This window comes from Haliotis rubra, unplaced genomic scaffold, assembly GCF_003918875.1.
Source record: "Haliotis rubra isolate DU_JTF1 unplaced genomic scaffold, ASM391887v1 Scf553, whole genome shotgun sequence".
NCBI lineage: Eukaryota > Metazoa > Mollusca > Gastropoda > Lepetellida > Haliotidae > Haliotis > Haliotis rubra.
This window is the reverse complement of record NW_025767250.1, coordinates 675,511-688,766: the sequence shown is the minus strand read 5'-3', so window position 1 is coordinate 688,766 and position 13,256 is coordinate 675,511. Positions and strand designations below refer to the sequence as shown.

General features: G+C 35.9%; 1 protein-coding gene across 1 annotated transcript in view; it reads right to left on the bottom strand.

Annotated features, from left to right (window-relative positions):
• Positions 1-7,053: 7,053 nt before the first annotated feature.
• Positions 7,054-13,256, bottom strand: part of LOC124253804 (thrombospondin type-1 domain-containing protein 7B-like) — a gene marked incomplete at its 5' end in the record, with an annotated part of 166,278 nt that continues 160,075 nt past the window's right edge. Inside the window, 1 exon segment of the mRNA XM_046687653.1 lies at positions 7,054-8,864. Within this exon segment, the coding sequence (XP_046543609.1) occupies positions 7,712-8,864 (1,153 nt within the window).

The window sequence follows — 13,256 nt, the reverse complement described above, 5'->3', positions numbered from 1 at the left end:
CTTCTATGTAGATGTAAGTATCTTCTATGTATATGAAAGGAACTATGTAGATGAAAGGAACTTCTATGTAGATGAAAGTATCTTCAATGTATATGAAAGGAACTTCTATGTAGATGTTAGTATCTTCAATGTAGATGATCTTCAATGTAGATGAAAGTATCATCAATGTATATGAAAGGAACTTCTATGTAGATGAAAGTATCATCAATGTATATGAAAGGAACTTCTATGTAGATGAAAGTATCTTCAATGTAGATGAAAGGAACTTCTATGTAGATGAAAGTATCTTCAATGTATATGAAAGGAACTTCTATGTAGATGAAAGTATCTTCAATGTATATGAAAGGAACTTCTATGTAGATGAAAGTATCTTCATGTAGATGTATAATGTATATGAAAGGAACTTCTATGTAGATGAAAGTATCATCAATGTATATGAAAGGAACTTCTATGTAGATGAAAGTATCTTCAATGTATATGAAAGGAACTTCTATGTAGATGAAAGTATCTTCAATGTAGATGAAAGTATCATCAATGTATATGAAAGGAACACCTATGTAGATGAAAGGAACACCTATGTAGATGAAAGTATCATCAATGTGTTGCACAGTTTATTTTCACCAGTTTTCATGAGAGCTTTAATGGTCATTTAATAAACTTTCATGACAAAATGGGGGGGTGCGCTCCCTTGCAAACACACACACACACACACACACACACACACACCGGATCTGCCTACACTACATTAGTATGCTGGCCTTTTATTGGGACAACTTGCTCTTGCTATTTCTGTAGTCCAGGAATTATGATTTTAACTTATCGTCATTACATTAGAGACTTGTGCAAGTCTAGTTGAAGTATACATAGGGTGATTGTGTGTTTAACATTCTGTGGATCAGTATAATGAAAGGTCTCTTTATAACTCCTCAACGTTTACACTCAGATTAAATCTCAGTTATTTAAGGATATGGAAAGTTTGTAAGTCCCAATGTAAACATGCTATCTAATGTACATATAGCACCACTGATGATAAGATTTACTGATGAATAACAAGTCTCCAATTTAGAGAGACAAAAAATACAAACCCTCTATTCCCCAAAGGATGTTATTTCTTGCAGTATCCAGTCTATATAACATTTAGTGAGATTAGTGTGACACTATATGTATGGACGATACTGGAACTCAATGATATTAGTGTGCTATGATGGTGAAGAAGCATCTTGATATAAAGGTCTATAATTTCTATATCAACATAGATGAAACATCTTGATAGAAAGGTCTATAATTTCTATATCAACATAGATGAAACATCTTGATAGAAAGGTCTATAATTTCTATATCAACATAGATGAAACATCTTGATAGAAAGGTCTATAATTTCTATATCAACATAGATGAAACATCTTGATAGAAAGTCTATCTATATCAACATAGATGAAACATCTTGATAGAAAGGTCTATAATTTCTATATCAACATAGATGAAACATCTTGATAGAAAGGTCTATAATTTCTATATCAACATAGATGAAACATCTTGATAGAAATATCAACATAGTCTATTCTATATCAACATAGATGAAACATCTTGATAGAAAGGTCTATAATTTCTATATCAACATAGATGAAACATCTTGATAGAAAGGTCTATAATTTCTATATCAACATAGATGAAACATCTTGATAGAAAGGTCTATAATTTCTATATCAACATAGATGAAACATCTTGATAGAAAGGTCTATAATTTCTATATCAACATAGATGAAACATCTTGATAGAAAGGTCTATAATTTGTACATCAACATAAATGAAACATCTTGATAGAAAGGTGTACAATTTCTAGGTCAACAAGGTCTGAAGCAACAGGCATGATTATGATAACTAATGATCCATGCAGAAAAACAGTGAGAATTTGTCCCACGCCGCCAAGGCTGGTCATAGGAGGCCATGTTCTTGATCTGGTTGTCAGATTCTATGACTAGAATGATTGTGTGTTTGTCAGTCATAATTACAACAAAGTCTTGCCTAAGTAATCACAATGAATAAGTGCAGCATTAAACATCAAACAAAACCATTCTTCTCAAAATATTATATTTATCTTGAACTATTTGATTTTCGATTTCTAAAATTTGCTTCATGAACTAGTTCTTTTACAGCTGCACTTATTCCACAGAGGGTTCTAATTGGCCTGTTCCAGCAGATCTGAAAGCGTGTTGGGATTCCCCTGTGTCCCATCTTAAATATGTAAATAGGCCACACGAAATTGGAGGAGTGGAGGTACTTTATACCTAACTCAATAAAATGGTATTGACAGGTACAATGTCAGCACAAGAGAATAACCAGTATCTATTATGTGCTGGAACAGATTCCAAGGACCACACACAAAAAATCAGTGATGACTCACAGTTTTTTGTCAAGAGGGTGTGACTGCCCTGTCCTATCACAGTTTACAGCGTGTGACAAATAAGATTAGTATTAACTTGTTTTGTTTATACAAAAGTGTAGTTATATGTTGATTGTGGTTCATTTCTTGTCCCCAACCACTGACTGCGGACAATGATAAATTGATAGTTTGACTGCAGTTAATACTTTCCAAGCAGTTTTGGGATAATGGACTAAATATCAAGCACATTAATATCTTGCTTTAACACAGCTTATATCAACAACTGTTCTGCATGAGATCACAATCTATTTAAACTGCAAATCTTAATATCTGCTCCTGATACAGAACACAACCCTGTCTTCAGAAAGTGACAATCCTTCAACAGAAAAAACCCACATGTTTTGGCACCATACTGAGCAGGTTGTACCAACACTTTGCTGCCCAGCAGCCACTGGTTGTGAGAGGAAACCAAAAGGTTCATGTTGTCAGGATTTTGTGACTTGGAGACTTGTGTGTCATCAAACCAGCAATAGATTATAAGATACCGGTTCTTCTGGTCCAGATTGATACAGCTGCCATCATATAGCTGACAACAGTGTCAAACAACGAACAAACAGAAAGACGAGGATAACGGGATGGGGAAGAACATGCACGTGCTGTAAATCAAATAGCTCAAAGTTACTGTTCCCAAGGGAGCGGATGAGGAGATGCTGCAGTATTGTTACAACTGCTAACATGTCTTCATATACATTTCTTTATGCATGTGAATAGAACTTTCTGCGAGGATTGGCAAAGTAGAAACACGGACATTTGGCCAAGAAGGTTAACTCAAGCTTCAAGCGCATCAATGACCTTAAATCATTCAATAATAGTCAATTCCCTACCTCTGATTTACATACCTGAACAAGGAATAAAAGAGACCTGTGTAACTGCCTCATCAGGTTATTATTTAGAAAGAAAAGATTCTGAAAAACAAACTCTCCACAAGAATGTATGATACAAGTCTACTTTCCCTTTATGTCAAGCAATATTCCTGTAGCTCCAGACGTTGGAATCATCATTATTCTGGGAGAGAGTTGACTTGCCCTTGCATGTGTCTGTGCTAAGTGCCAGTACTTTCTCTCAACACCTGGTGTCATCTTTTTTTGTATCTATAAACATGTTTTGAACATTGTTAGAATTGTACAGATGACACTTCTTGTGAGTAGGGAAATAACGTCTGTTGGCTTTATATGCAGATGTACGTAACACTTTGTCTCCAGGTGATGCATATCATGAGAGTAAGATTGCAATATGATACATGAGAACTGAGCCATATTATGGTGTCATGCCGTATCATCAATGGGGTACAACCAAGACTTGTAAAATTGGGGAAAATTAGCTTAGAAAAATCTTGCACACCACAGAAAATGTTCCTTAATGTTTTCTTAACTGACAATGAAGACTGCTTGATATACATGAATAACTTCTAAACAAGTATTTCATATCATGATATACAACAAGTTGTTGGTGAATGAGTATAGCTTTTACATAATCTAGTAATAATCACTCAATGGACAAAGAAATATGTATAGAAATTTTGTTTTATTACGAAATTCTCATATGAACATGTATTACATAAGAATGAAAGTTTTGGTCTATGTTCTCGAAGCAATCATAACACCAACATCATTGTACTCTCTTGGTCAAGACCATCCTAGAATATAGCTCAATATTCATGAGAATTCTTTTATGCATTGTTATCTCCAATATTATCTATTTACTGGAGCTGTTTTCTCCCAGTCTAGCCAAGACCGTAGAAAGATCTAAATGGTCACGATTGCTTCGGAAATAGACCTCTGGCTTCTAATCTTGCAACACAAAGAAAAAAGCTCACTCCCTATGTCTGGTAGCATCAGCAAAAGTAGAAACAGTCTCACACTCATGCCTGGCGAACGTAGATTGGCATGAATGAAGAAACTATTATTGTCATCAAAATGGCAATGAGTACATAAATATACATGGAGCCTGAAGCCTTTAGATTACCTATATTTATGTATATATTTGAATTCTCCTTTGAGAATGTATGCATAAGAAGAATAAGTATACACTTAATCTTCTTCAACTTATGGATAAAGACCAAGCCAGCTGAAAGTACTGGACCCCAGCCATTAACAGAGGTAAGGTCAGGAACAAGATGGAACGTAACTTCCAGGAATCTTTTCCTGTTGTGGAAGGTTAGTTTATCCATAATGGTACTTTGTATCATGTTTGTGCTAGCATTGACATCTCAACAAACCACAAACATGTGCAATTTGGATTACTGTCACTAGGGTCCAAACAGGAACGTATCTTTTCTCATGTCTTCCATGTCTTTTTACTGGTTGTTGGAGTTAGAAACAGAGCTATGTAGAGGGGTTGACATTAATGGCTTCAAAAATTTTAATGATTGATTTTTATTGGCAATATATTATTTGATCCTCATTTAAAAGTGTCCACAGTGCAGCTTTCAACCGTAGCTGCCATGTTATCTGAGCCAGTCTGAAGCCAGGTGTTCAAATGTTCATGTTCAGAAACATATACTGATATTTAGTAACTAAATATTGTGTTTTTGGTGCGAACGCATTCTTGTACTCTATATAGATACCAATTTTTAAACTGTCCACAGTCCATGTTTTGAGACATACTGTATATTGTGAACTGTCATTAAATTGTTCCCTTGTCAGTCTGTTTATCTAAACCATGCATTGTTTGGTCTCATTTTGTCATGGGAGGACCCCAATTCATGGGGTATTTCATTTCATTTCTCTATTCAGTCAGCGCTACCCTCAACATTCCTGTCAACAACTCCCTTTCAAGTGGACAACATCTTGAATCTTGTCACAACTGGCCTTACGTTAACTTCATTATGTTCTCTCTCCCTGTCAACTGCCCTGTCAATGGTCAAGAGGCAGACAGATACATGGTGTATATATAATAAAGACTTGGTTGTCAATATGACACCAGCTGTTATGAACATCAATGTACAAGAGACTCCATGAACTGAAGCTCACACAAAGCTGTTGCTGAAAATACCTCTGCAGAATCAAACAATATAAAGCAAAACCTGAACACTTTCATCCAAAATTCACATGTTTTCATAACTAGAATATCTCTTGCACAGTTAAGTAATGTTGCCTAGATAGGATATTTCTACTGCAGGAATCTTCACATCACAATTATTGAACTGTTCTCAGTAATTATGAACAAACAGTCAATACATATTTTAAGCTACTTTGACATAGATGTTAAATATCTTGAAATGATTTTTGAAATTGTTTGTAATAGAAGCAATACATTGCTTGTATGACTGGCCTTAAACATCAGACACAACAGAAGAAACCTGAGTACACTATCCCAAACCAACATTCTACCATTGGTCAATGTATGGAGGTGAAACTCCTGAACTTATACATTATCTTACTTAGAGTCAATTGTATGGTTGTTCATCCATATCTAGTTCAATATCAACATCTTATAATTTAAGTTTTCCCAATCTCATTTTCATTGTTACTGGAACAGAAATCCAGGCTTATTTTCTGAAAAATCTTGGGCCCACCTCCTGAAGGGAACGTCAGTCTATTTAAACATCACACTAATTGGTAATTCTTTCAATTCCTCTCCCTCCTTGTATATACATCTGTTGTCAAAGTAAGGACATGTCTGTATTTGTTTTGCATGATATCAGTCTCTCACCAAATTCAGGTTCTGAAAATTTAAATCAAAATTGTATCTGTTGTCTATTTAATAGAAATTGTTTTTGAGCAATTCTGGGATAAAAGTGGAGTTGAAGGAAACAGTTTGTCTAAACTTTGTCTTCAATAAATCAACATAATTAATCTAATAGTTGGTGAATATGTCAGTTGTGACCTGTAGTTATTCATTCTGTGATAAATTCTCCAAGAACATGTACTTGTTGGTTTAATTTTATTAAAACAAGCGATTCTGATAACATCATTGGATCATGGAAATTGGAAAATCACAATCTTTGTAGCATGCTCACATTTGTTTGCCAATAATAAGTGTAGGTAAATGAGAACGTTTGTGTTTCCCCATGAGAATATTCGGATTACATTATATGATTAGTCTCCTGGAATACCACAGCTGTACGTCGTTGAAAGTGAGACTATGTTACAGTAGGGGAGTTATTTGTAAAACGAAAACATTTCAATTAAAGATACAAACATGTTCTACTGGTAACACTATCGCGACTACATCTACAATCAATATGGTATTTGGGTAGTTAACACAGCAGCAGTCTCAATGGAAGGATTCTTTACTAAACTGATAAGCCAGCAAATAATGGTACTAGTCTACATTACGAGAAGATTCATTGGATTAGAACTCACACATGATATTAATTTAGTGACACTGCAAGGACAACAAAAGCTTGTAATTAGCACCATACAAACTATACACTGTGTTGTCAAATCTCTAACTTCTAATTTGTTAGATATATTTTCTCCAAATACTTTTACCTTTTTAAAACACAATTATGATATTATTCTATTACATAGACTTGTGGAATAACAACCGTGTAAATGTCATACAACCAAGCACATACTTATAAAGTTTATCAGCTAATCTCACCAAAAACTAGATTAATTTGAAAATATGAAAATATTCAACACATGTAGGATGGAGTCTTCTGATGAACTCATTGGATCAGCTGGGAATGAGTAGCAAGAGTGTCATGGCTGCCGGCCTTGCAGCAATATTCCAGCTAAGGCAGACATCAAACTATAACATCATTCCACCAGTGCAATGAACCAGCGCCTTAACCACTAGGCTAACTCATCTCGTTTTAGTCGGCAATATGATTACACATTCACTACTGACATTTCACTAGTGTTGGGTACCTTGATAAATTATCCATATTTAAATGCAACTATGAATTTTTCTTCTATTTTTATGCATTCCCTTATTCACCCTCAGTATTTACTACTCAAAATAATTGATAGAAAACCTGATTCTTTCATAAGGGAATGTTATCTTACTACAGACAGGGATTGTTCTGTATTAGTTTTAGCTGCCCCTCCCCCATTTTATGTAACATTTCCTTCCGATCCACCACAAAGGCAAGACATATTTTCAAGCCAACATGCTGTAGTTGGGATCAGTCTTGTTGATCTCCCAGGCCTTTTCCTTCTTGCTGTCATTTTTCATGACCTTACATTGGTGACCAGTCACTATGGCATGAGAGATTACTATGTTGATTTTTCAATACTAATCGGAAAGAATCGTATTCTTCAATTGTTTTGAGTAGTATATCTGTGTAACAACTGAAGCACATGATGTGTGACGGACACATTAAACAGTTGTCTCCTTTTTGTCCACAGTTATTTCACCATTGACTTTCAACACTGGGATTGTTTTCACACTCTGGGATTCACGCATGTCAACGGGATGTGTCCGATCATTTTTTATCGGGGGTGACCAAAATGGTCTTTGTGCAACTCCTCTTCGTGAGTTCCTGTCCATATCACAGATATTGCCTGCGCTGAGGCTATGCACATCAAGTCTCTCTGAACTCCCATTGGGCGAGCTCCTTTCACTGTACTGCCGTGGAGGAACTGGAGGAGGAGGTCCAGCATGAGGATCCCTCTTATCAAGGTTGACTTCATCTCTGGTTCTGGCACCATACAACGGCTTCACGGGCCGGAGATTTTTGTGCCATAAGTGTGTGGTAGGTTCTAACATGTTTCTTCCCAACTCCCTGTTGTCTTCTGGTGAGTGCACAGCAGCTCGGGACCGATGTGGCAACGCATACAAAGACAATACCGCTTCATCATTAGAGTCCTGACTCTGCATCTTAACTATACTAGGATCGCGCCTAATGTCATCTCCAAATAACTTTGAATCACTTGATTTGTTAGTTTCACGATCAAAACTTTGAGTTGTATTAAGGCTGCATGCATAGGAGTCGTGTTCAAAGTGTGAGGTTAAGGAATTGTCTTCATTCCAATGATCTACAGAAGACCTACTGGGAACATTGTGTCTGTCTATGTCTTCTAACATGCTGGAATGAAACTGCAACTCTCCAATGTTAGAATACAACACAGGGGATGGTAGATCTAGATCAAGTTCACGGTTGGAAAGGCATGCTGATCGTATGGTCAACTCAGTGCTCTCATTAGTAAGGTTAGCTTGATTCAGTTCATTTTCTGAACTTTCATGATTCTTTGGACAAAACAAACATGCGTAAAATCTTTGCGACACATGGGGACAAGAAGTCCTGGTTGGACGTTCATCAGCCGTAATTCCATGCAGCAGACGTACATTCTGCATGTGGTCAGGGACTTTTTCAAGGTCTTTATTCAGGTCATTTGTTGACTGGTTGCACTGCTTGTATAGAGCGTCCATTTCTGCATTTTTCTCATTGATATTTTGAGAACTTCTGAGGTCATTTTGGCTGGATTTGCCATCACGACGTCTTGGACGTGGACCGGTACGGAACAGCTCACTAAAAAGCAAAAAAAAGAGAAACAAACTGAGACAAAAGCTTACACAAAATGGGGAGTGAATGTTGAAAATATACTTTCTTTTTAAGTTTCTTTCCAATCTAAAATTTCGAAAGATGAAAATCTGTTTTCATCATTATTGGTCTGCTATTACAGATTGAAAAATAAAGTTAATTATTTGTCAAAATATAGAATTATTTAACTAATAGTCTTCTAATTTTACAATAATAACCAGGGCCTCAAGAATCACATGTTGTAAAATAATGTTTTCCTAGGAACTGTTTGCATAGAGAAATACATGCATTAGAGAACACACCTTCACCCATCATTCAAACAAAGTCAGTATGGAGGTGTTTGTTTGAAGAACTAAAACCCTTAAACACCTATAAGGACATTAAACTATCAACCATATGATTTCATAGAACATACAAAGCCCCAAATGTAAATAGTCAAACACCATTTTGAATACATGACATCACAAAACTTGTTAGATGTATATGAGAGTTTTTAGCAATATAATATTTCTGAATAAGTTTATGACATACTTAAAGATACTTTCAACATTCAAAACAAAGTGGGAAATATACAAAACAGAGGCAAATTAAATCATAAAAGATGAACAGAAGAAAATGAAAATGAATGTAATAAATCACAAATCCTACAACAGTGACTTACTGAACATCAATGTTACAACAACTGTCTAGGACAAAATGGTCAACAGTATCACCAAACAAGGTCACCAAACAGAATTACCAAACACACAACAAGCTATGACAGTGTTGCAGAGTCATTTTCAAACATAAGATAGCCCCTTGAAGTATACATCTAGTGAAATATTTGGAGAAATAACACACTCCTTCCACATGACCAGATTCTGGAGGTTAACATGTTTTGTTTACGACTTTTGCTTATTGACGTCAGTGTTTTGAGTGTTAACCAGGTTGTAAGTGTTAGACCAGTGTGTAGAATGCATAACTTCATATCAGTTGCAGCTTATTTGATGTTCAACACACAACATTTGATGTTCAACACATATCCTGTATCCCGTGATACACACAATACTGTAGACTGTGATCGTGACAACCTATATCCTGTATCACGTGATATACAACACTGTAGACTGTGATCAGTGACAACCTATAACCTGTATCGAGTGATACACACAACACTGTAGACTGTGATCAGTGACAACCTATATCCAGTATCACGTGATACACACAACACAGTAGACTGTGATCAGTGACAACCTATATCCTGTATCACGTGATATACAACACTGTAGACTGTGATCAGTGACAACCTATAACACTATAGATATACAACACTGTGATCAGTGACAACCTATAACCTGTATCACGTGATACACACAACACTGTAGACGGTGATCAGTGACAACCTATATCCAGTATCACGTGATATACACAATACTGTAGACTGTGATCGTGACAACCTATATCCAGTATCACGTGATACACACAACACTGTAGACTGTGATGATGACAACCTATATCCAGTATCACGTTATACACACAACACTGTAGACTGTGATGATGACAAACTATATCCAGTATCACGTGATACACACAACACTGTAGACTGTGATGATGACAACCTATATCCAGTATCACGTGATACACACAACACTGTAGACTGTGATCGTGACAACCTATATCCAGTATCACACAACACTGTAGACTGTGATATACACAATAACCTGTATCATGACTGTGATCTGTGATTGTGACCTATATCCAGTATCACGTGATACACACAACACTGTAGACTGTGATCAGTGACAACCTATATCCTGTATCACGTGATACACACAACACTGTAGACTGTGATCGTGACAACCTATATCCAGTATCACGTGATACACACAACACTGTAGACTGTGATCATGACAACCTATATCCAGTATCACGTGATACACACAACACTGTAGACTGTGATCGTGACAACCTATATCCAGTATCACGTGATACACACAACACTGTAGACTGTGATCAGTGACAACCTATAACCAGTATCACGTGATACACACAACACTGTAGACTGTGATCAGTGACAACCTATATCCAGTATCACGTGATACACACAACACTGTAGACTGTGATTGTGACAACCTATATCCAGTATCACGTGATACACACAAAACTGTAGACTGTGATCAGTGACAACCTATATCCAGTATCACGTGATACACACAACACTGTAGACTGTGATCAGTGACAACCTATATCCAGTATCACGTGATACACACAACACTGTAGACTGTGATCAGTGACAACCTATAACCTGTATCACGTGATACACACAACACTGTAGACTGTGATCAGTGACAAACCATATCCAGTATCACGTGATACACACAACACTGTAGACTGTGATCAGTGACAACCTATAACCTGTATCACGTGATACACACAACACTGTAGACTGTGATGATGACAACCCATATCCAGTATCAAGTGATAAACACAACACTGTATATTTACAGAACGCCGCCACATAGCTGGAATATTTGCTGAGTGTGGCACAAAACTATATTCACTCACTCACTGTTGTCACAAGGCCTGTCATACAGAGCACAAATTACATTAGCAGAATTGGATAATGTTAGACGAAAATTATATTTCCGTACTAATTTAAGAAAATGAATGGGACATTGGAAAATGCTGTTCATTGATTTTTGCTGTCAAAATTGCACATTCACATTCTCACGTCAACGATTCAGGGTAATATGCATTTCTGTTTTAAATCCTTCAGCATCTTCACAATGTTCATTTAATGCTGCATTTAAATAATAAACTGTAAAATTATCAATGAAATCAATAACCTGATGGAAAAGATTTGTTATCAAAATATAAATCACTTATAGAAAACTTCAATGTCAGATCTTCCATTCAAATTTCCTCGAGTATGAAAAATATCAATTCAAAACAAACAGATCAGTTGAAATTTATGGTCAACTTTCGTCATAAACTGAATCAAACATATTCCATCATTCCAGTTACAGTGAATGTCATATTGTGCCATGTTGTTCCTCAGCCAGCCAATTGCTGAAACCAGTGGTGCTGTCACTCACTGGGAAGACTTAATGGTCCACCTGTAGCTATCTGACAGATAATGAACTTTAGATTCATTGGTTTGTTGTTTTTATACCCATCTCAGAATGATTTAAAGTAATGTGCAGACAGCCGAGACCAGCATCGCACTCAAAACGTGGACTATTTTAAGATCTAAACTGGACTGTGCTAACTGATGCCTCAAGCCTCTGTACCTCATATGATTTAAGTTGATGACACTTCAACAATATTTCAGAAAAAAAACCCATCAATTGAGAGGTAAAGAAAAATGTTATACAAACATTTACATTAAAATGGAAAACAAAGTCTTTTTACAACCCATGTTGATCCAGTGCTAATAGTGATGCTTGAATAAGTATGGATCTTTTCCTGGTCAATACAATCCACACAAAGGTTAATCCCTGTGCTCTGGGGAAAACAGATAAAGGTCCTTTAAAGACGTGCTGTTCATCCCCAGCATTGCCTTTATGATGGAGTCAAGAAATAGCAGCCATTGGGATGGTGTTTTATCAGGTTTCAAAACATGGCTAATCTGACTGTGCATGCTGTGATATGATGTTTATATACTACCTCTGACTGTGCATGCTGTGATATGATGTTTATATATTACCTCTGACTGTGCATGTTGTGACATGATGTTTATATATTACCTCTGACTGTGCATGCTGTGATATGATGTTTATATATTACCTCTGACTGTGCATGCTGTGATATGATGTTTATATACTACCTCTGACTGTGCATGCTGTGATATGATGTTTATATACTACCTCTGACTGTGCATGCTGTTATATGATGTTTATATATTACCTCTGACTGTGTATGCTGTGATATTATGTTATACATTACATCTGACTGTGTATGCTGTGATATGATGTTTATATACTACTTCTGACTGTGTATGCTGTGATATGATGTTTATATACTACCTCTGACTGTGTATGCTGTGATATTATGTTATACATTACATCTGACTGTGTATGCTGTGATATGATGTTTATATACTACTTCTGACTGTATGCTGTGATATGATCTTTATATACTAACTCTGACTGTGTGTGCTAGGATATGTTTATAAACTACATATGACTGTACACATTGTAATATGATCTTTATATACTATATATGACTGTACACATTGTGATATGATGTTTATAAACTACATATGACTGTACACATTGTGATATGATGTTTATATACTATATATGACTGTACACATTGTGATATGATGTTTATATACTATATATGACTGTACACATTGTGATATGACGTTTATAAACTACATATGTGTACTCATTGTGATAT